The sequence below is a fragment of the Coregonus lavaretus genome (assembly GCF_964263955.1).
Source record: "Coregonus lavaretus genome assembly, chromosome: 29".
Taxonomy (NCBI): domain Eukaryota; kingdom Metazoa; phylum Chordata; class Actinopteri; order Salmoniformes; family Salmonidae; genus Coregonus; species Coregonus lavaretus.
Window position 1 is genome coordinate 36,729,904 of NC_140016.1, and position 23,713 is coordinate 36,753,616.

General features: G+C 45.8%; 1 protein-coding gene across 1 annotated transcript in view; it reads right to left on the minus strand.

Annotated features, from left to right (window-relative positions):
* Nucleotides 1–3,092: 3,092 nt before the first annotated feature.
* The window catches only part of LOC311105316 (ecto-NOX disulfide-thiol exchanger 2-like), a 397,866-nt gene continuing 377,245 nt past the window's right edge, over nt 3,093–23,713 (minus strand). The window contains exons 15-18 of the mRNA XM_084147429.1: nt 23,099–23,155; nt 11,920–12,028; nt 7,562–7,647; nt 3,093–3,979 (exon numbers count right to left, since the gene is read on the minus strand). Coding sequence (XP_084003555.1) covers nt 3,848–3,979; nt 7,562–7,647; nt 11,920–12,028; nt 23,099–23,155 — 384 coding nt within the window. The 3' untranslated portion in view covers nt 3,093–3,847. The remainder of the gene's footprint in view (nt 3,980–7,561; nt 7,648–11,919; nt 12,029–23,098; nt 23,156–23,713) is intronic.

Here is a 23,713-nt window from a genome sequence, read left to right on the forward strand (position 1 = left end):
GGTGGTAGAAGTTGGCAAACCCCAAAATCCATTGTAACCCCTTTATGGTGGTTGGGACTGGCCATGACCTGACCGCATCTACCTTCTTGTTGTCCATCCTCACATCCCTGCGGGCTGATTTGGTAGCCTAAGAAGGAGACAGCCTTCTGATGAAATCGGCACTTCTCAGCCTTGACGAACAGGTGGTTAGCCAGGAGGCGTTCCAGGACTGCTCAAACGTGATTGATGTGATCCTCCAAGGTAGCCTAGTAGACCAGGATGTCATCGATATACACGACCACCTGGTGTACGAGCATGTCCCTGAACACCTTGTTAACGAATGCCTGGAACACTGACGGAGCATTGGCTAAACCAAAAGGCATCACCAAGTACTCGTAGTGACCAGACATCGTGCTAAATGCAGTCTTCCACTCATCCCCCTCCCAGATGCGGATGAGATTGTATGCACTCCGCAGGTCCAGTTTGGTAAAGAACCGGGCCCCGCGGAGCTGTTCGATTTCTTCCGGCACCAACGGGAGAAGGTAACGGTACTTCGTGGTAATTTCATTGAGTCCTCTGTAATCAATACATGGACGTAACACTCCATCCTTCTTGGCCACGAAGAAGAAACCAGCCGACGCAGGAGAAGTGGACGTGCGGATGAAACCTTGTTGGAGCGCCTCTTGGATGTAATCCTCCATGGCCTGGGTCTCAGCCACCGACAGAGGGTAGATGTGTCTGCGCTGAGGCGCAGACCCTACCAGCAGGTTGATGGCACAGTCCCAGGGGCGATGAGGAGGAAGACAGGTGGCGCAGGTCTTGGAGAATACCTTCCGTAGGTCCTGGTATACCTCCGGGATGTTGGGCTGAAGGGCAACCATAGGACTCTCAACCGACGTGGAACCACAGGGGATGGGGAAGCAAGTCCTCCGGCATTCGGGTGACCAGTCTGTGATTCTAATCCTCTACCATGAGATGGTGGGGTTATGGCGTTGAAGCCAAGGGAGGCCGAGGATGATCTTGTGACCTGGTGCACTGGTGATGAAGAAGGGTATGTTCTCCTGATGAATGGACTCCACGGTGAGGGTAGGTGGTTGGGTGATGTGTGTGATGGTTCCGGCTCCTAGTGGCCGATTATCGAGGGCTTGAACCGGGAAAGGAGAGGAGAGCGGGTATGAGATGATGTTAAGAGAGGAGGCAAGGGACCCCGCGGCACCGGAATCCACTAATGCGGTAGACACAGTACATGAGGGACAGTCAACTGGTGTGATGGACACCAAAAAGAGTTTAGCAGAAAGGGATGAAGACGGAATACTCACTCCTGCCCAAGGAGGTGGAAGATCACGTGACCGTCCCTCTGCTCTTGTGGATCCCGGATTAGAAAGTGCTGGACACCGCTGGAGCTGGTGCCCTCCTTGACCACAATACAGACAGAGCCCCAGCTGTCTCTGTCTGCGTCGTTCCGCCGGGGGGAGGCGTGTGACACCTACCTCCATGGGTTCAGGCTCTGATCCAGAGTGTTCACTGAGGGAGGGAGAGAAGTGATGAGAGTACCGACGCTCCCGAAGTAGGTTATCCAGACGGATGGCCATCGCAATGAGTGCGTCCAAGGAGAGGTTGTCGTCTCGACAGGCCAATTCCGTCTGCACCTCCTCGCGCAGACCTCTTCTGAATAGCGTACGAAACGCTGACTCGTTCCAGCCGCTGGATGCTGCTACTGGATACTGCTACTGGATGCTGCTACTGTGAGCGCGTACTCGGCAGCCGTCTGGTCCCCCTGCCGTAATTGGAGTAAGCGCTCACCCCCTCTCTGCCCTCCGGGGGATGATTGAAGATGCATTTGAACAGAGCCATGAACCCCTCATATGAATCTAGCTCCTCCTCTCCTCTCTCCCAGAAGGTCGTGGCCCATTCCAACGCCCGCCCAGTCAACAGAGAAATAACCGTGGCAACCTTGGACCTCTCGGTGGTGGGAGCTCCCATTTGGTCCGTAAAGTAGAGGGAGCACTGAAGTAGGAAGCCACGGCATTTAGATGGTGTGCCGTCATATTTATCCAGGAGGGACAAACGGGCATCGCTGACCTGAGCGGGTTGTTGAATGGGCTGTTGTCCTGGCTCGCTGGGTCGACTGGCTGTAGAGTATCCTCCGCTAGTTGACGGCAATGCCTCCCGGGTATGTTTGAGACGTTGCACACTGCGAATAACCTTTCCCATAGCCGTCCCCAGTTGTGCCAGCTGGTCATGGTGCTGCTCGTCGACCGTTTGGGAGAAAAATATTTTTCCTGCTGCTTCCATTGTTGGAGTCAGTATTCTGTAACGAAGACGCTGTGAGTCGAGAAGCAGGTGCAGGTGAAACGTTTAATAAAACAACAAACATGGAACGAGACAACATAACAGTAGTGTCTATGCATAACCATAGGAACAATACTGACTGGGGAAAGAACCTAAGGGAGTGCCAGATATAGGGGAGGTAATAAGTGAGTTAATGGAGTCCAGGTGTGCCTCATGATGACGTGCAGGTGCGCGTAATGATGAATGCCAGGTGTGCGTAATGATGGATCCCAGCACCGGTGGTTAGTATACCGGCGACATCGAACAACGGAGGGGAGGAGCGGGAGTAGACGTGACACACACACATGTAAGCATGCTCACCCAGACAAGCACATACTCTCACACATGCAGGCACATACACACTCGCACCTGCCTTTATAATTAGATAATTATGCTTCATTAAGATAATCCCAAGAGCGTGTTTCTCTGTAAGTGTGATGATGCTTTGCCTTTGCCTTGGGCAGAGCTAAGAGGGAACAAAACCAGCATCACAAAAGGTGGCCTCAAGTCACTTACGGTCTCAGGCATCTCTCAAGTTATGGCTCGGCACAGGCTTAATGGAAAGTAGCAGTTGCGAGCGAGAGAGATAGTGTGTACCTCTGAGGCTTCATGTCCGGAGGCTGGCAGGTTGAAGGCTCCTCGTGTGGCTGGGGTCCTGGATTAGCAGTTTGCTCACAATCATGCTACATACCACATCTACACACATTGCATATACAAGCAGCTTACTGGTATATAGCCTAAGTGCCAGTGAGAAGGACTCTATTCAATAAAACTCTATTCTCAATTCTTCAGATTGCTTTAATTTTTAATTTAAAAATATCATCCAAGCATTTACAGAGTAGTAAAACAAATCAATCTATGCAACTGTTAACAGCTTTTACAGAAAATGAAGAAATATATCAATTTTTATTCATAGATTTATAAAAACAAGGAACGAAAAAAGAGAGAGTGAGAGAGGCCAGAGGGGTGGGAGGTTGAAAATGTTCAGCAGACCCTGATAACCTCCCTGGGTAGTATTCCTAGCTGAGTGACAGCAGAGTTAACAAATTAGATGCTCTGGGAATGGTCTGGTCTGCCCATGTGAAGGACAAACAGCCAATGCCCTGGCACCTTAGAACTGATACTCCTTTGGGACTCCCAGTATGGTGTTCGATCCCATGAGGCTTTGCAAAGTCAGTCCCAGAGCAGAGCATCGTGGCTTTGGAGGTGTTGTCTAGCTCTCCATCACCCTGGAGACGAGTCACCCTCTCTGTCACCCATACAGAGAGGCTGTTTCCTCAGTGTCACAGCCTGCTCTGCAGCATGAGCTCTATGTTGTTACTTCTGTGTCCTAGTAATACAGCCACTTATTTGTGCCTGGGACCAGCAAACTGTTTACATTATAACTAGCTCTTAAGAACTGACTAAATCAAGGCCAATTAACCATCGCAGGGACCGGTGAGCAAACATCCCAGGTACCAGTACCGGTCTGCATAATACAGTGTCCTCATAGTTCAGCCTGAGCTCTATGCTGTTTCCTCTGTGTCCCTGTAATGCTCTATGTGGTCTTGATGCCCTCGAAGCCACAGAACTTCCAGCGTTTCTCCAGGCTGGCACCCACCCCTGTCAGCTCCTGTCTGAAGGTACAGGGCAGCCGACCCAGGAGAGCATCCACCTCCCCTGTGTTTATCTGAAACACAGACACACTCAATGTAAATACACAGATTTGATACATACACTCCCACATGTACAAACACAATACAAACTTAACACACAGATTTGACACACACTCCTACAGACTCAAAGAGCCCCACATCTCCGAGAAACTGATCTAAGTGACAAACAATAAACGCACACACACACACAATACACATCACAAACCCACACCTACATATGCAATAGCACAACATTAGCATATAGCATCACTTTAAAAAGGTGAGATTACACAAAACAATGACAGTAGGAAGCACTGTATAATTTTATGCAGAGAAAAAGCACATTTGTAAGAACCAGATGGGTAAACCTGTCAGTATGTATTAAGGACTAACGTGGAGATGTCAATGGTGTATCATCATTAACAATGTAGCAGTGCATCATGAACATAGTAGATAAGTAGAGAGTAATGTTGTTAGTGGTGAATCCAGCAAGGACTGTTGACAAAGCCCTGTGGGCTTGTTGTGTGGTGTTACAGAGAGGTAGCGTGGGAACAAAAACATCCACAGACAGAGAGGAAAAGCCAAAAGGAGAGAGAAGGAATGAGTCAGTGTGGTGATGAGCACAGAGAGGTTTTAATGAGCTGGCGGGGGGAGTGGTCATACAATATATACATGAGGGCCTCCTCATGGAGGTAGCACTAAGAGTAGTCATGTCTGAAGGCCTCCTGGTGGAGGTGGGCTGGTGGTCCCTTAGTCCTTTGTCTGAGGGCCTCCTCATGGAGGTAGCACTAAGAGTAGTCATGTCTGAAGGCCTCCTGGTGGAGGTGGGCTGGTGGTCCCTTAGTCCTTTGTCTGAGGGCCTCATCATGGAGGTAGAGTGAGAGTGGACATATATTATATCTGAAGGCCTTGCGGCGGTGGCAGTGAGCATAGCGGTCATATACACAGTGTACAAATCATGCTTTTGTCCAGCCTGGTTTAGGCAAGACATGGCTACTATGCCCCCCTGGGTTGGCACCTTACAGGGATGCTGGCCCATGTTGACTCCAATGCTTCCCACAGTTGTGTCAAGTTGTCTGGATGTCCTTTGGGTGGTGGACCATTCTTGATACACACGGGAAACTGCTGAGAGTGAAAAACCCAGCAGCGTTGCAGTTCTTGACACACTCAAACCGGTGCTCCTGGCACCTACTACCATACCCTGTTCAAAGGCACTTAAATATTTTGTCTCGCCCATTCACCCTCTGAATGGCACACATGCACAATCCATGTCTCAATTGTCTCAAGGTTTAAAAATCCTTCTTTAACCGGTCTCCTCTCCTTCATCTACACTGATTGAACTGGATTTAACAAATTACATCAATAAGGGATCCTAGCTTTTACCTGGTCAGTCTATGTCATGGAATGTTTTGTACACTCAGTGTATATGTGGTTGAGAGAAAGGAAGAGAATCTGTCTGGCAGATGAGAGCAGAGGTGAGAACCAAGGAAGGCCCCTGAGGAGGCCAACATGTGGAGACGGGTGTTTAAGCGAAGTGTCAGAATAAATGAAACTGCTCAGCTCTGTCAGGGAGAGACAGGAATGATCCAGATCTAACAGGTCTCAGTGTCCAGGGAAATTACACTCAGACACTTCCTCAAGAGCACTGGGAGATACAAGGAAATATCCTATATTCATGTCTAAGATAGCTACAGAGAGTGGAGGCAGTGGGACTTGCCTTTGCTTCAACCCAAACCTGAGGATCAGCATCACGAGAGGGGCCTGCCTACACCAGGGGGATCAAATTAGATGAGAAGGATCTGGCTGCATGAGGAAACTCTTGCTGCAAGATGGGGCTCTGCTGTCACAAGGGGATGATTCAAATTGCATTGGGGAGGCTGACTGCACAAGGGTGCTCCAACTGCACTGTGTGGCCCTGGCATACATCAGGTCCATACTGTATGCCAGTCCAGTAAGGGTGTTTATTCCAAGTTTGTGCTCGGTGTGTGTGTGTGGTGCCAGGATGGCTGTATTGCTAAACTGGCTGTGTTGTGTTTCTGTGTGTGTGTGTGTGTGTTGGAATAGTGCGCCAGGATGGCTCCTGCTGCTCATCATGCGTGTGTGTCAGTAGCAAGATTTTCCTGCGAATATTCAAAAATCAGCATTAAAAATATGCGCATTTTCCCACCAGAGATGTGTTTCCATCAAACGGACTTTTTGCGGATAAAAGGCTGTGCATTATGATGACGTCGTGCACATAAAGAAAACTTTTGTTGGGCTGGCTACATCAATAAGTGCATCGATGACGTTGTTCCCACAGTGACCGTACGTACATACCCCAACCAGAAGCCATGGATTACAGGCAACATCCACACTGAGCTAAAGGGTAGAGCTGCCACTTTCAAGGAGCAGAACTCTAACCCGGACGCTTATAAGAAATCCCGCAATGCCCTCCGACGAACCATCAAACAGGCAAAGCGTCAATACAGGACTAAGATTGAATCGCACTACACCGGCTCCGATGCTCATCGGATGTGTCCACATCACCAACAAACTATCATGGTCCAAACACACCAAGACAGTCGTGAAGAGGGCACGACAAAGCTTATTCCCCCTCAGGAGTCATAGACTGTTCTTTCTGCTACCGCATGGCAAGCGGTACCGGAGCGCCAAGTCTAGGTCCAAAAGGCTTCTTAACAGCTTCTACCCTCAAGCCATAAGACTCCTGAACAGGTAATCAAATGGCTACCCGGACTATTTGCATTGTGACCCCCCCCCACCCCACCCCCCCACCCCCTCTTTTACGCTGCTGCTACTCTCTGTTTACTATCAATGCATAGTCACTTTAACTATACCTACATGTACATATTACCGCAATTACCTCGACTAACCGGTGCCCCCGCACATTGACTCTGTACCAGTACCCCGTTTTTGTCACAAAAACTGTTACGTAATATAGGACATGTGCCCACTCTGGTCTTGGCACGTGTGCTCTAGCCAACAGCTCGCAGATGCAGAGCGGGTATGCTACCTACACGATAAGATTATTATGGATAAGAGCGAGATCATTTGTACTTGTCAAACGGCAGCCAAGCATCGATCATCATGTCACCAGAATAAGACCCTTGATATTTATTGGAAAGGAGCATTAAGCTCATCACCGTGCACTTTCACCACCCTGTGAAGTTCATCATAACTTATTTCATCTGTAGCCTAATAAACTGCATGCTTTCTCGAGTCATAGTAGGAGGACCATACAACATGTCATTGCATCACTCCAAGTTTACTTCCATACGATGGTTATTATATCAATATCTGCACATAAAGGTGCTTCCACCGCCATTCCTCGCATAATACATTTTACCAACACAAAAAGATCCCACCACGTCGAACTAACAAATTGTCCGTCGACATTTATACAATTGTACCGGCATTTCCTGTTTCAGCCCAGGCGTGACTTTTTTCATGAGTCAGGTAATTCACCCGCATGAAATGGTTGGATGGAAACCTGGCTAGTGTCAGTGTGTGTGTGTCAGTGTCAGTGTGTGTGTGTCAGTGTCAGTGTGTGTGTGTCAGTGTCAGTGTGTGTGTGTCAGTGTCAGTGTGTGTGTGTCAGTGTCAGTGTGTGCCAGCAGTACCTTGGTGTTCAGCCGCTGAAGGTAGGAGCAGATGTACTCGATGCTGGCTCCAAACGGGTGCACATGGAGGAACGTAGAGATGATCCCTGAGGAAGGAGAAAGAGATACCTCAATACAGCTGTCAATCAAACTGGCGTTAGCATTACTCTATACCTATAACTCTATAACCATTATACATAATGGTTGATTCACCCATCTTATCATGCAGTAGTATAGGCTATTACTTTAGAACTATAACGCAAACACTAATGTTATACTACAGTATCATTCCATTCAGCCTGAGTGTTGATATACCCATCTGTCCAACATGAAAGCCAATGAGAACATGCCATCCATTGTATCAAACTGTAGACCATTAACGTATAGCTAATCTATAGCTAACTAACAACATTAAGTTTGAGTGTTGATTCATTCACCCATCTGTCCAACATGAAAGCAGGCGAGAACATCACATTCAAGAGACCACTCTACTAAACTCATCTTGTCTGACTGAAGTGAAAATGTATCTGGACACTTTAAGTGTGCCTGACTTCTCCAAAACACTCCCAGCTCTGTGGAAGACTCTTGTTTGAACCGTCTAGATTAAGAGAAGTGTTTAATGAAGACATTGATGCTGCTCTCCGCATTAAAGCTTCTCTGATCAGAGCAGCATGGGGCTTCACGCACACACACACGCACACACACACACACACACACACACACACACACACACACACACACACACACACACGCACGCACGCACGCACGCACGCACGCACGCACACGCACGCACGCACACGCACACACGCACGCACGCACGCACGCACGCACACACACACACGCACACACACACACACACACACGCACGCACGCACGCACGCACGCACGCACGCACGCACGCACGCACACACACACACGCACACGCACACACGCACACACACACGACAGGGTTTCGTTCATCCGAACAATAACATCTGCTATCAGCTAATTGATATGATCATGCACTACTGATAGTCCTAAACCCCTGTGTAATAACATCTTATAGCCCACTGAGGAGCCAGCTCAGAAAACAAACACACCACGTGAGACACTGGAGGAAAACTCAACTCTTTGATCAGAAGCCATTAAAACAGTGTGTTTTAATGGCTGGGCTTGGGCCAATGATATACAGAAAAGCATAACTTAAAATCAGTCTATATATTTTGATTGGGTACAAAAACCTCCAAATGTCCAAATCAATTCTAGCAAATCAATCAGCACTTTATGTTTAGTTGTATTTGCTCTGTTCCAAAGCCTAGTTATCTATAGTTCATATTGATGCTAATCGACAATGCTAACTTCATAGTTGATGGAGTCAACTGTTTAATTTTCTAACTGAATGTGCAATTATAGCCTAGCCTAGATATTGAGCCACTCTTCGAGAAAGTTCAATAGAAAGTGCTTTGTTATTATCAAACATCAAGTCTTGAAAAAGGCAGAGCATCTGTTCTTTCCTTCCCTGTGTCTTTGTTTTGAATCAGTTTCTAGATCAGAGATTAGTCCATTTTCTCTTCTTTTTAAAGACAATGTTTTGCAAAACACGTCATTCTTGCTGTATTTCTGCCTGCTTGAACGCCCAATAGCTCAGATACACATAAAAACATGAAATGACCCCGGAAATCGATAGAACATTGCCCAGAGGTGCACCGTTACGATATACAGTTGAAGTCTGAAGTTTATATACACTTAGGTTGGAGTCATTAAAACTTATTTTTCAACCACTCCACAAATTTCTTGTTAACAAACTATAGTTTTGGCAAGTCGGTTAGGACATCTACTTTGTGCATGACACAAGTAATTTTTCCAACAATTGTTTACAGACAGATTATTTCACTTATAATTCACTGTATCACAATTCCAGTGGGTCAGAAGTTTACATACACTAAGTTGACTGTGCCTTTAAACAGCTTGGAAAATTCCAGAAAATAATGTCATGGCTTTAGAAGCTTCTGATAGGCTAATTGACATCATTTGAGTCAATTGGAGGTGTACCTGTGGATGTATTTCAAGGCCTACCTTCAAACTCAGTGCCTCATGGGGAAATCATCATGGGAAAATCAAAACAAATCAGCCAAGACCTCAGAAAGAAAATTGTAGACCTCCACAAGTCTGGTTTATCCTTGGGAGCAATTTCCAAACGCCTGAAGGTACCACGTTCATCTGTACAAACAATAGTATGCAAGTATAAACACCATGGGACCACGCAGCCGTCATACTGTTCAGGAAGGAGACGCGTTCTGTCTCCTAGAGATGAACGTACTTTGGTGCGAAAAGTGCAAATCAATCCCAGAACAGCAGCAAAGGACCTTGTGAAGATGCTGGAGGAAACAGGTACAAAAGTATCTATATCTACAGTAAAACGAGTCCTATATCGACATAACCTGACAGGCCGCTCAGCAAGGAAGAAGCCACTGCTCCAAAACCACCATAAAAAAGCCAGACTACAGTTTGCAACTGCACATGGGGACAAAGATCGTACTTTTTGGAAAAATGTCCTCTGGTCTGATGAAACAAAAATAGAACTGTTTGGCCATAATGACCATCGTTATGTTTGGAGGAAAAAGGGGGTGGCTTGCAAGCCGAAGAACACCATCCCAACCGTGAAGCACGGGGGTGGCAGCATCATGCTGTGGGGAGTGCTTTGCTGCAGGAGGGACTGGTGCACTTCACAAAATAGATGGAATCATGAGGAAGGAAAATTATGTGGATATATTGAAGCAACATCTCAAGACATCAGTCAGGAAGTTAAAGCTTGGTCGCAAATGGGTCTTCCAAATGGACAATGACCCCAAGCATACTTCCAAAGTTGTGGCAAAATGGCTTAAGGACAACAAAGTCAAGGTATTGGAGTGGTCATCACAAAGCCCTGACCTCAATCCTATAGAACATTTGTGGGCAGAACTGAAAAAGTGTGTACGAGCAAGGAGGCCTACAAACCTGACTCAGTTACACCAGCTCTGTCAGGAGGAATGGGCCAAAATTCACCCAATTTATTGTGGGAAGCTTGTGGAAGGCTACCCGAAACGTTTGACCCAAGTTAAACAATTTAAAGGCAATGCTACCAAATACTAATTGAAGGTATGTAAACTTCTGACCCACTGGGAATGTGATGAAAGAAACAAAAGCTGAAATAAATCATTCTCTCTGCTATTATTCTGACATTTCACATTCTTAAAATAAAGTGGTGATCCTAACTGATCTAAGATAGGGCATTTTTACTAGGATTAAATGTCAGGAATTGTGAAAAACTGAGTTTAAATGTATTTGGCTAAGGTGCATGTAAACTTCCGACTTCAACTGTATAACATTCAAAATAAATGTGTGAATCTTTCCTTTAAGTGTTAATCTCATTGGTATTCATCTTGCCCTCTAGAAGGAGAGACAATGCAGTTGAAGGTGAGTTCACTTTTGAGCCAATGTCCTTTTTTCCCTGCGGTGCTCACTTAATCTTCAAACAAGACATCATTTAGAGCGATTCTGACAGAGAGAACACCCAGAATCCTCAGCAGCCATCTACCTCACTGAGCAGCCAGAGTGGGACGGCATAGAGGGAGGGAGTGCCTCATTGACTACCTAACCAACTGTGCCAAATATATGATAATTCTAGAGTAACCCCACTGTACAGGCACTGTGGGACAGGACAGAAAACTCCCACTACCACAAAATAGTATGCATCCTGCCATCTGGCATAGGCCTAATCGTAACTCCACAATTCCTTTCCCTTGTATCTCAGCAAGACCTCACTTTCATAAAACCAATTTGATCCAGGACCAACCGTTCCCCTTGGAAAGTACCCTCCACTGAAATGGAGAATGTGCCATAAGGCTATGCTGATCAGAAAGTAGAGGTGCTGAAGGCCTCAGTCAACTAGCCCAGAGAACTGGGAATAACCAGGGGAGGAAAACCAGGCTTTCCACAAATAACCAGCTTTGATGATTGAGGATAGTTTCTCTAAAAATAACCAGTTAAATTAACAAAAAGTGTATGAACATGCAGGGCCTCTTTCCCTGAGTGGATAGCGCTAGGGGAATGTTCTCCTCTGTATGTACAAATGTTGTTATAAGGTTGCAGTAATGTTGTCTGAACGTACCAACAAGCAGGGCTTCTTCCTCAGAGTTGACCGGACTTGGGAGAATCTTCTCTTCTATACTTATGTTAGGTTAACCTAACGTTATAATAATGCTATAGTAATGTTATAATGTAGGCCTAGTGACGTTATAGTTATGTTAGGTGAACGTGTCAAGTAGCAGGGCCTCTCTGAGTGGACAGGAATTGGGGGAATCTTCTCCTCTATAGCTAAGTTAATATAACAATATAGTAATGTTGTTAGGTGAACATACCAACTAGCAAGGCCTCTCTCTCAGAGTGAACAGGACTGGAGGGACTCTTCTCTGGGGGCAGACTCTCCTTCTCCTGACTGCAGGACACCACTTCTAACGCTGTTGCCTCCTACAGGAGAGGAGGAGAAAACACTGTTAGACTGGTAGATGACACACAAACACACACTGTGACGAATCTGGCTGTTGCTTGTCACAATAAAAAGGTTTAAAATATGACTGGAACAGATATCCTCAAAATCTTGAGTTTTATTATTTGGTCTAAAAATGTGCGAACACTCCTTATTCATCCTTGTATTCTCCCAGAGAGGAAAAGGCGAAGGGAGAGGGATAAGTAGGCCCAAAATCTTTCTTCTCCAGCAGGTGGCATTTTTTCATTTTCTTCCGCTCACCAAGCTTTTTATTTTCTTACCCTTATTTTACCAGATGAATTGACAGAACACCTTCTCATTTACAACAACGACCTGGGGAATAGTTCAATGGGAGAGGAGATGAATGAGCCAATTGGAAGCTGGGGATGATGAGGTGGCCATGATGGTATGAGGGCTAGATTAGGAGTTTAGCCAGGACACCGGGGTTAAAACCCCTACTCTTACGATAAGTGCCATGGGATCTTTAGTGACCACAGAGAGTAAGGACACCCGTTTAACGTCCCATCCGAAAGACTGCCCTGGGGCATTGGGATATTTTTTTAGACCAGAGGAAAGAGGGCCTCCAACACCACTTCCAGTAGCAACTGGTCTTCCATCCAGGGACCGAGCAGGACCAACCCTGCTTAGCTTCAGAGACAAGCCAGCAGTGGGATGCAGGGTGGTATGATGCTGGAGGTAAAAAAAAGAAAGAGAGTGTGTCGAATTTGGTTAACAAAAAATGTAATGGCTTATTTGCTACGTGTGGCTTATTTGATAGAATAAAAGTTTCGTAATGATTAGGTTTTTACGAGTGTACTGATATAAGTAGGACATGTGACATCCCGGCAACTTTGAGAAAAAACACTTAATATCGGAGTTGTGCCTGGTCGTCACTAGTTGCCACAGTCATAAGCACCACCTGTTTCTACAATTTCAATAATTCAAATGTGATTTACCACACTGCTAACTGTAACCCTAACCTCCCGAGTGGCGCAGCGGTCTAAGGCACTGCATCGCAGCGCTAGCTGTGCCACTAGAGATCCTGGTTCGAATCCAGGCTCTGTCATAGCCGGACGCGACCGGGAGACAAATGGGGCGGCGCACAATTAAACCAACGTTGTCCAGGGTAGGGGAGGGAAAGGCCGGCAGGGATGTAGCTCAGTTGGTAGAGCATGGCGTTTGCAACGCCAGGGTTGTGGGTTTGATTCCCACGGGGATATAAAAAATAATGTATGCACTCACTAACTGTAAGCCGCTTAGGATAAGAGCGTCTGCTAAAATGTAATTATGACTAAAAAGCTAATTTTTGTTTTCATGATTTTTTTACGAAATAGACAATTTTGACTTTGTGGCTGTGTCACACGCGTATCTGCCCTCTCATTGGCTATAATGGTCCCACCTGATCTTTGAGCCATTTATGTGTTGTAGGCCTAAGGTTAGTTTTCTTGTGATGTCACTTCTTGACACTGGGGGGAAGTAATACATAAGGTGATGGGCGAGGACCATAGACTTGGATAGACATAACATCTCTGTATCTGTGTCATGACGGCGTCTGTGAGAGTATGTGCAGTGCCATTGAGGCCATCTCCATCTTGAAATAGTACGACTCCAACCGGGTCATCAGGAGGGATCAGCCAATGAAGTTGGAAGTCCCACCCAGTTGACTACATCTAAATGGCGTTGCCCATGCTAACACAGGCTTTTGGCCACTAGAGGACTCCATACAACTCCATGGCCAGGACATAGTTTTGGTTAGGTTTAAATTATACATCAATCCCAATGTGACTTGGATTTAAGGATAAGCGCCTTTTTTTTTTTTTTTTTTTACTTTAGTAGTAGATGTAAGAAGAAACAAGTACCTTTATCTGACAGAGGAACAAACAACAAATGATGTCATGGCAATGTAATATTAAACATGCATCACTGACTAACCCCTTCAAATAAGGCTAATAAAAACAGCTGCAACAACAGCAAAAACATAAGCAGTACAACACTTCACAAATATATCAGTTCACAGCCAGGCAGCTCTCCACAAACTCTTGGGATGCAAGGTCCAGTGCCACAGGGCACAGTTTTGGATAAACAGCCATCCTTGCTTGCCAGAACTGGAGAGGTGACTCTGTAAACATGCCCCCCTCTACCTTTTCCAGGTATTTCCGCAGCTCACACGGGGCACTTAATGCCCTGCCAGGTTGACCCTCCGGCTGGACAGTGACCTCAGACACAATCTTCGATGCGAGGAAGCTATATTTCTGAAGCACTGTGGTCGAGATGATTCATCGTGCTGGCGTCTGTCACACCCTGGCTCTGGGACTCTATATGTTGAGCCAGGGTGTGTTCATTCTATGTGGTTTATTTCTATGTTGGGGGTTCTGGTTTGTTGTTTTCTATGTTTGCCTTAGTGACTCCCAATCAGAGGCAACGAGTGTCAGCTGTTGGCTGGTTGTCTCTGATTGGGAGCCATATTTAACTGTCTGTTTTTCACTTTGTGTTTGTGGGTTTTTTGTTCCGTGTTGGTTGGTGTATGTAACCAGGGACGTCACGGTTTCGTTTTGTTGTTTTGATCGTGTGATCATTTATTAAATAAAGAATATGTTTGCCTTCAACGCTGCGCCTTGGTCTCTCCCTGACGATCGTGACAGAAAAACCCACCATACAAGGACCAAGCAGCGTGTCCAGGAGCAGGCAGACTGGACTTGGGAACAGTGGAGGAAGAGTCTCGACTGGGTCAAGCCTAATGAAGAGCAGAATGGCTGGAGTTGGAGGCAGAAGAGCGAGAGTTGGGCGAAAACTATAGAGGCCTGGCCCACGGGGAGGAGAGACCCCCAGAAATTTTTTAGGGGGGGGCTCACGACGTCGGGGCAGCAGGAGGCCGCGATAGAGCGGTCCAGCGGGTTGGCAGAGGAGGCCGCCAGGTTACGGGGGCCACTGGTCGAAGAGGGGATGGAAGGTGGAGAGGCACGGCGAGAGGTACTGGGGTGTGTTACCAGTCCGGTCCAGCCCGTTCCAGATCCCGGTGTAGGGCCAGTGGTGTGTGTCCCCAGTACGGTCCGGTCTGTTCCTGCTCCCCGCACCGAGTCAGTGGTGCGCTTCGTCAGCCCGGCTCGGCCCGTTCCTGCTCCCCGCACCAAGTCAGTGGTGCGCTTCGTCAGCCCGGCTCGGCCCGTTCCTGCTCCCCGCACCAAGTCAGTGGTGCGCTTCGTCAGCCCAGTCCGGCCTGTCCCTGCTCCACGCACCAAGCCTATGGTGTGCGTCGTCAGCCTGGTAAGGCCCGTTCCTCCTCCACGCACCAAGCCAGTGGTGTGCTTCGTCAGTCCGGTGAGGCCCGTTCCGGCTCCACGCACCAAGCCAGGGGTGCGCATCGTCAGCCCGGTCCGGCCCGTTGCTGCTCCACGCACCAAGCCAGGGGTGCGAGTCGTCAGTCCGGTGAGGCCCGTTCCGGCTCCACGCACCAAGCCAGGGGTGCGTATCGTCTGCCCGGTCCGGCCCGTCGCTGCTCCACGCACCAAGCCAGGGGTGCGCATCGTCAGCCCGGTCCGGCCCGTTGCTGCTCCACGCACCAAGCCAGGGGTGCGAGTCATCAGTCCGGTGAGGCCCGTTCCGGCTCCACGCACCAAGCCAGGGGTGCGTATCGTCAGCCCGGTCCGGCCCGTTGCTGCTCCACGCACCAAGCCAGGGGTGCGCATCGACAGCCAGGTCCGGTCCTTTCCTGCCTCACGCACCAAGCCTGGGGTGCGCGTCGTCAGTCCGGCACAACCCGTGCCTGGGTCATCGGTGCCAAATCAGGTACCGCTTTATTGCTCCCCAACGGAGCTGAAGCTAGCCGCTCCTGCTACGTCCAGGTCAGCTCCAGCCAGCGGGGCCAGACCGGACCAGGGGCGCTATGGGGGGTTTATTGGAGGGTGGTGGGCAAGCCCGGAGCCAGAACCGCCGCCGAGGAGGAGTGCCCACCCAGCCCTCCCCTATTTTTCTCTGGTTGAGGCGCGGTCGCAGTCCGCGCCTTTAGGGGGGGGTACTGTCACACCCTGGCTCTGGGACTCTATATGTTGAGCCAGGGTGTGTTCATTCTATGTGGTTTATTTCTATGTTGGGGGTTCTGGTTTGTTGTTTTCTATGTTTGCCTTAGTGACTCCCAATCAGAGGCAACGAGTGTCAGCTGTTGGCTGGTTGTCTCTGATTGGGAGCCATATTTAACTGTCTGTTTTTCACTTTGTGTTTGTGGGTTTTTGTTCCGTGTTGGTTGGTGTATGTAACCAGGGACGTCACGGTTTCGTTTTGTTGTTTTGATCGTGTGATCATTTATTAAATAAAGAATATGTTTGCCTTCAACGCTGCGCCTTGGTCTCTCCCTGACGATCGTGACAGCGTCTTCCTGGGGTCCTGCTGCTCCATGGCTGTACTCTCTAATTTGCTGAAGTACAAAAGGCTCTGCTTCCCTCATCAGTGGCTCCATCTCCGTTAAGTGAAGTGCCAGACACACACTTAGGTCCATCAGGCAACATGCTGCAGGGGTTGGATCGAAGTTGGCTCCCAGAGGATTCAGTATGTATGCGAAGCGCTGATGCAGTGACTTCAGGAGACCCTGTGCCAACTGTTTTACAACAGTAGTTGACTACAACTGTGCCTCAAGGTTGAGAAGGCACAGCACCACATCAGACAGCAACTGTCTGTCAGTTTGAAGTTGGTCGGTGTGAATTGCGAACGACTCCAGTAACTTAACAAGCTGCTCTAGCTTGGCCCAGTCACGCACCGGGCTCGCCCTCGGATTTCTTCCCTGTTAGCTAGTGATAGTGATGCACAAGCTATGCCTATTTGAAACATCGGCATCTACTGGCAGCATTTACCTGCCAGATTCAGAAGCTCGAAAAACCTATTAGAAAAACAAGCTTGAAAACCATTTGATTTTTACCCAAAGACTAGGAGAAAAAAACTACAACTAAACATAATTTATGTTTTTTATTTATTTTTACATAGTTTTGCAGTCAAAGATAGTTTTAGTATAGTTTTATTTCAGTTTACTAAATAGAATTTTCTAATATTTTTTTATTTTAGTTTCAGTTTTCGTTTACTATAATAACCTTGAAATACACACACAGTTAATGGCGTTAATTATTTTATTGACGTCATTAATCAAATCTCAATTTTCTCACCGCACAGACCCTTTTTAAGCGCACGTGTTTCTGCACAGACCCTATTCCTCACGGACACTGCACTCGGTGGCAGCTGCTGTTATGTAGCGCTGTCTGTCTCAAAAATCCACTATGTGCACAGGTTTGACTTACAGAAAGTTCAATCATAAACACATTCCCAGGCATTTCTTTAGATAACAGCAACAAGATAATTTGTACAGAATAGCTAGCTAGTTATACTAGCGTTAGCTCACTAGCTAACCAAAATAATGTTTACTATGCCATGGCTGAATGCCTCTTGATATAACTAACTTCCCACAACAATTTTAAATCAGAACAGGTCATCCGTTCCGTTTTGTTGTAGGTCTCAGGTCAAAAGATTTATCCCAATTATCCCAATTCTAGTTGTAGCAGTTTGTGGACTAGTGCATGTTGAAGTCGCCTAGGCTAGATCTAATAGCTGTATTAGCCTATATTAACTCAGACTGGGCTGACCTGTTGTTATTGTCTTCTGTGGAATTCATAACATTGTTGGACACGTTTAAATGCTCTTTGTTCTTTGTAGAGCCAGTTATTTTTTCCTGTAGTCAACCATACAATCTGACATTGGGAGAACACTCATTTAGAATGCCTGGCTGAAGCTTTAACAGTACTTGAGTGTGTGTATGTGTGTGTATTTGTGCGCGCGCAAGTGTTAAACTTTAAGAAAATTGATAAGAGGGAGTAGGCCTACTTAAACATTGGGAGCATTTTGTTTCTGATACAGATTATTTTGTGTTTTCGTCCCTTACAATCACAGCATAGTATGCCTGTAACTCAATTAACTGTTTTTAAATAGAAAAATCTTTCAAAAATTTAAAAATTACTATTAATCTCGATTAAATATAGAACATGATGTGATTAATTATTTTTATCGTTTGACAGCACATACATACAAACACACACACAATCAGAGCCCAGCAGCACATGAAATCACACCACACACACTCACATCAGACAGATGCAGTGGAAGATCAGAGGGGAGACAAATGCAGGAAGATAATTCAGAGAGGGAGCCGACCGCACTAGTTCTACCAGAGGGTGGAAACAGAGAGATCGAGAGAGAAAGCTGAGAGTGTTAGCGATGCTAATGATCAAGCTTTTGTTTACTGTTGGCTTCTGACAGGCTGGCAGAGGGAGGGTCGGGTATGTGTGTTTGTGTCGCTGTGTCAATGACGTACAGCGCCTTCAGAAAGTATTCCCCTTGACTTATTGCACATTTTGTGGTGTTACAGCCTGAATTCTAAATAGATTTTTTTTTTTATAATCTCACCCATCTACACACAATACCCGATAATGACAAAGTAAAAACGTTTTTAGAATGTTTTGCTAATTTATTGAAAATGAAATACAGAAATATCACATTTACATAAGTATTCACACCCCTGAGTAAATACTTTGTAAAAGCACCTTAGGCGGCGATAAGTCTCTAAGAGTTTTGCACACCTGTATTCTACAATATTTGCCCTTTATTCTTTTTAAAATTCTTCAAGCTCTGTCAAGTTGATTGTTGATCATTGCTAGGCAGCAATTTTCAAGTCTTGCCATAGATTTTCAAGCCGATTTAAGCTAAAACTGTAACTAGGCCACTCAGAAGCATTCAATGTCGTCTCGGTAAGCAACTCCAGTGTAGATTTGGCCTTGTGTTTTAGGTTATTGCCCTGCTGAAAGGTGAATTCATCTCCCAGTGTCTGTTGGAAAACAGACTGAACCAAGTTCTCCTCTAGGATTTTGCCTGTGCTTACAGCTGTATTCTGTTTCTTTTTATCCTAAAAAACTCCCTTGCCGATGACAAACATACCCATAACATGATGCAGCCATGCTTGAAAATATTAAGAGTAGTACTCAGTAGGGATGTGACAAATGGACAATTTTGCTTAACGTTTAAACTGACATTATTTGTAATTTTTTTTCGGTTTTCCATGAAAATGCTGTGGGAATCAAATCCACAACCCTGGCGTTGCAAGCGCCATGCTCTACCAACTGAGCTACACGGGGCCCTAAGTGTATGTAAACTTCAGACTTCCAACTGTACATACCCCAATCAGAAGCCATGGATTACAGGCAACATCTGCACGGAGATAAAGGGTAGAGCTGCCGCTTTCAAGTAGCGGGACTCTAACCCGGACGCTTATAAGAAATCCTGCTATGCCCTCCGACGAACCATCAAACAGGCAAAGCGTCAATACAGGACTAAGATTGAATCGTACTACACAGGCTCCGATGCTCGTCGGATGTGGCAGGGCTTGCAAACTATTACAGACTCCAAAGGGAAGCACAGCCACAAGCTACCCAGTGACACGAGCCTACCAGACGAGCTAAATGACTTCTATGCACGCTTCGAGGCAAAAACCACTGAAGCATGCATGAGAGCATCAGCTGTTCCGGACAATTGTGTGATCACGCTCTCCGTAGCTGATGTGAGTAAGACCTTTACACAGGTCAACATTCACAAGGCCGCAGGGCCAGACAGATTATCAGGACGTGTACTCCGAGCATGCGCTGACCAACTTGCAAGTGTCTTCACTGACATCTTCAACCTATCCCTGACTGAGTCTGTAATACCAACATGTTTCAAGCAGACCACCATAGTCCCTGTGCCCAAGAACACTAAGTTAACCTGACTAAATGACTAAAGACCCGTAGCACTCATGTCTGTAGCCATGAAGTGCTTTGAAAGGCTGGTCATGGCTCACATCAACACCATTATCCCAGAAACCCTAGACCCACTCCAATTTGCATACCGCCCCAACAGATCCACAGATGATGCGATCTCTATTGCACTCCACACTGCCCTTTCCCACCTGGACAAAAGGAACACCTACGTGAGAATGCTATTCATTGACTACAGCTCAGTGTTCATCACCATAGTGCCCTCAAAGCTCTTCACTAAGCTAAGGACCCTGGGACTAAACACCTCCCTCTGCAACTGGATCCTGGACTCCTAGAGAGAGGGGCAGAAGAAGGCAGAAGCTCATATGTTTCGGTCATCTGCATCTCGCAGTCTTGTCTTGCATGCCTTGTAAATTCACCAAGTGGCCTAAAATATGCCTCTTCCTCTGGTTTTATTTGAATTACACGACTTCCCCAGGCCTTTATAGCCTATCGGCTATAACACGGAAAATAAGATGTTTTGTCATAACTGAACTGTTATTTTAATTAAGTGGGAAAAAAACTAAAAAAACATTGTTTTTCGGTTAGAGATTTTTCTTAACGTTAAGGATCCCAACTTCGTTTTAATGTTTAAACGCTTTATATTATAATTTTATTGTACCACAGCTGATAAAACTAACACTGTAAACGTGTGAAAACATTTGATCAGTCTTATTTCTGGACAGTTGAAAATACAATCTACACAGGACCTTCCTATAGGTTTGCATGGGCAGGAGTTTTGGCTTTCCATGGTGACATCATCATGCGGTAAATTGGTTAACCCTTTACAATCGTGGGAATTGGCCTGGATAGGGCTACATTGGTAGCAATTGAAAGCAATTGCTACCAATTGAAATTGAAAGGGAACAGTTGGGAGATTATGGACAAATTATTAGACCAAAGTTGAGGGCACAACAGTTCACCTGACAAGACTGTTGATTTTATGTGCATTTTAGATCTATTGTACTTTTTGCCGCATTTCTTGATAACGAAATCTGAAAATACCCTGGATACATTCAGTAAAATGATAAGAATATTCCTGGAAAAAGTGGGGTAGGTGCAACATAAGACAAAGAAATGACAAGGGATTGAGTGAGAGGACTAACTGGTCTCTCCATGTGGCCACACATCTCTCAAAAGTGTGCACAGTTCCTAAGTAATTTCAATGCACTTTCATGACTCAAAGAAGAGTCTTCAACTATAATGTGCTTTTTTGAGCTCACCTGCCTCTGCCGTTGAGGAACTAGAGCAAGCACACTTGTAGTTGTTTTGTTTGGAACACAACTCTGCATCCCCGCCATCACACAATTACTGTTGTTGTTTACGCATTCCAAAAATGGCCCATTATAAATCGCAATCTGGGTCAGGTGAGCATAATTTGAAAGCTTGTTCTATTGCCAACATGACAAGTTATATGCCAACAAGCTAAGTTATAAAATACGATTTTACAGTGTTAGGCTTAAATAATATCGCAATTTTGGTGTGCATAGAAAAGAGTCAAGAGTGCATTCAGGTGCGTATTCCATTAACATTTTTCTTCACAATAGCCACCAAACATAGGCTCATTCTGTTCAGAACAAGCCAGGGTATGACGCCATGTCATCTTGTACCTGTACATCAAACATAGTGATAATAAATGTTGACACTGTATATGACAAGAGTTTTATGATATGAAAATATGAAGTACACATTTGGACTCAACGGGTGTTGGCTTGCTTGAATGACATCAAAGCGGTATTTATTGTAATCCTCAACGTCTCATCTTTCAAAATACATTGAGTCCTCTTAATTTATAGCATTTCCCTCTCTCAGACAACTCAGTAGCCCAATTAGTGAATTTTATGTTGTTGCTAAAAAGCTATTTTTGCCCATTTGAATGGAAATCTGATGTAGTTATGAAAGTTCAATCAGTAAGGCTGGTCTGAATGGATCGTCACTTTTCATTAATCTAGTAAACTCATAATTCACATTAATTCCTATCTCACTCATCAGCATAGCAGTTATTTATATGGTAGTGGTTATAATGTTACCCCGTCAGCATGGCAGGTACAGTATCTGTGACCAACAGATGCATATCTGTATTCCCAGTCATGTGAAATCCATAGATTAGGGCCCAATACATTTATTTCAATTGACTGATTTCCTTATATGAACTCTAACGATGTAAAATCGTTGAAATTGTTGCATGTTGCGTTTATATTGTTGTTCAGTGTATTTCGAGTAGGATAGTAGCCGACACGAGAAATAACTTGTAATACTGGTAGTAACCATCTGGATGTCACCGTGATACAGTCTACTGCAACACAACAACACGGGCCTTTGCTCCCGCTTGTCCCAGTAAGGAAAGGGATGTAGCTAGATAGTGTAGCCAATATCAGGCCAGGGTGACAGCTAAGGCACATTTATTGCAGTGATTTCCACCAAAATTGTACAACTACAAGATTAACGTCTACATTTTTGTAAAATAAAAGACAAACAATTACTCAAATAAAAACAGAATGATTCGGAACACTCTCCCCAGTCCCAACTTCGACAGACAAGTTTCAGAATCTTGCTGAAGTTTCTAGCACAAGCATATTAGCTAGCTGGGAAGGGCTCATCAGGACGACTGACTAAAACTGACTGAACCGAATCTGTTCGTCTCCACTCGACTCTTGCTGCGCGATATACGTCATACATTTGGGCACCATGTACTCTGGCTTAGCCTAATCAAACTTGCCTGTGCTAATAGTTTTTACAGACAAAGTGTAATTATACAAATGACTTTGCTTGTGATGCGCACCCCTCAAATGATACAAATGTAAGAACAGCCTGAGTGTACTGGACTTGAAACAACGATACAGATGTAACCATGTGCCATTTAATGTATTATCTGACCAGCACTAGTGCTCGCAAGTCCAAATTCCATGTGCATTTCACAGGTCACGTTTATACGTGAGGGTAAAAAAATTATAAATAATCTAGATTAGGAAGAATGTCGTGGCACACCTGAGAGTTCCTCAAGGCACACTGGTTGGGAACCACTGTGTTATGGGACAGGCCCTTGATTTCCTAACCCAGTTGTGTCGGGTGATTTATCCTGCAACAAATAAAGTCCTCCTGCACTAGATTGGCCTGTAATGATCTGTCATGTAATGATCTGAGGAGAAAAGGGGAGAGAGAGGGAGGATCGAAAGAGAAATAGAGGGGAAGAGAGAAAAGTAGAGAGAGTCACTGCCCTTTCCCACTTACATTGACTTGATTAGCACTCTCCTCGCTTGTTCTGTCATCTTGCAGGGACATCTCCAGCTAGAGTCAATTATAAAAATGAGAAGAGCCGTCAGATTCTTATGTAAATACGCGCGAGCACACACACAAACACACACACAGCCCTAGAAACATCAGACAGAGGCAGTGGGAGAAGAGGGGGGGGGAGACAAAGAAGGCAGAGAGAGAGGAGAGAAAATACAGAGGGAGCCGCCAGCAATAGTTCTAAAAGAGGGAGGAAACAGAAAGAGAGAGAAAGAGCTGAGAGTGTTAGCGATGCTAATGATCAAGTTGTTTACTGTGGGCTTCTGACAGGCTGGCAGAGGCAGGGAGGGAAGGGTGTTTGTGTCTGTGTGACTGATGTGTGTGTGTGTATGTGGGCGCTGCCCGGTCTGACCCAGTCGTGGTGGGCTAATACTCCTCACTATTCTATTATGTGTGTGTGATGGGAAAAGCCCTTGATTTCCTAACCCAGTTGTGTAGGGTTGATTTATCCTGCGACAAATAAAGTCCTTCTGCACTGGATTGGCCTGTAATGATTTGTCATGTCACTGGAAGAGGAGAGAGAGGAGAGGAGAGAGAGAGAGGGAGGAAACCGAC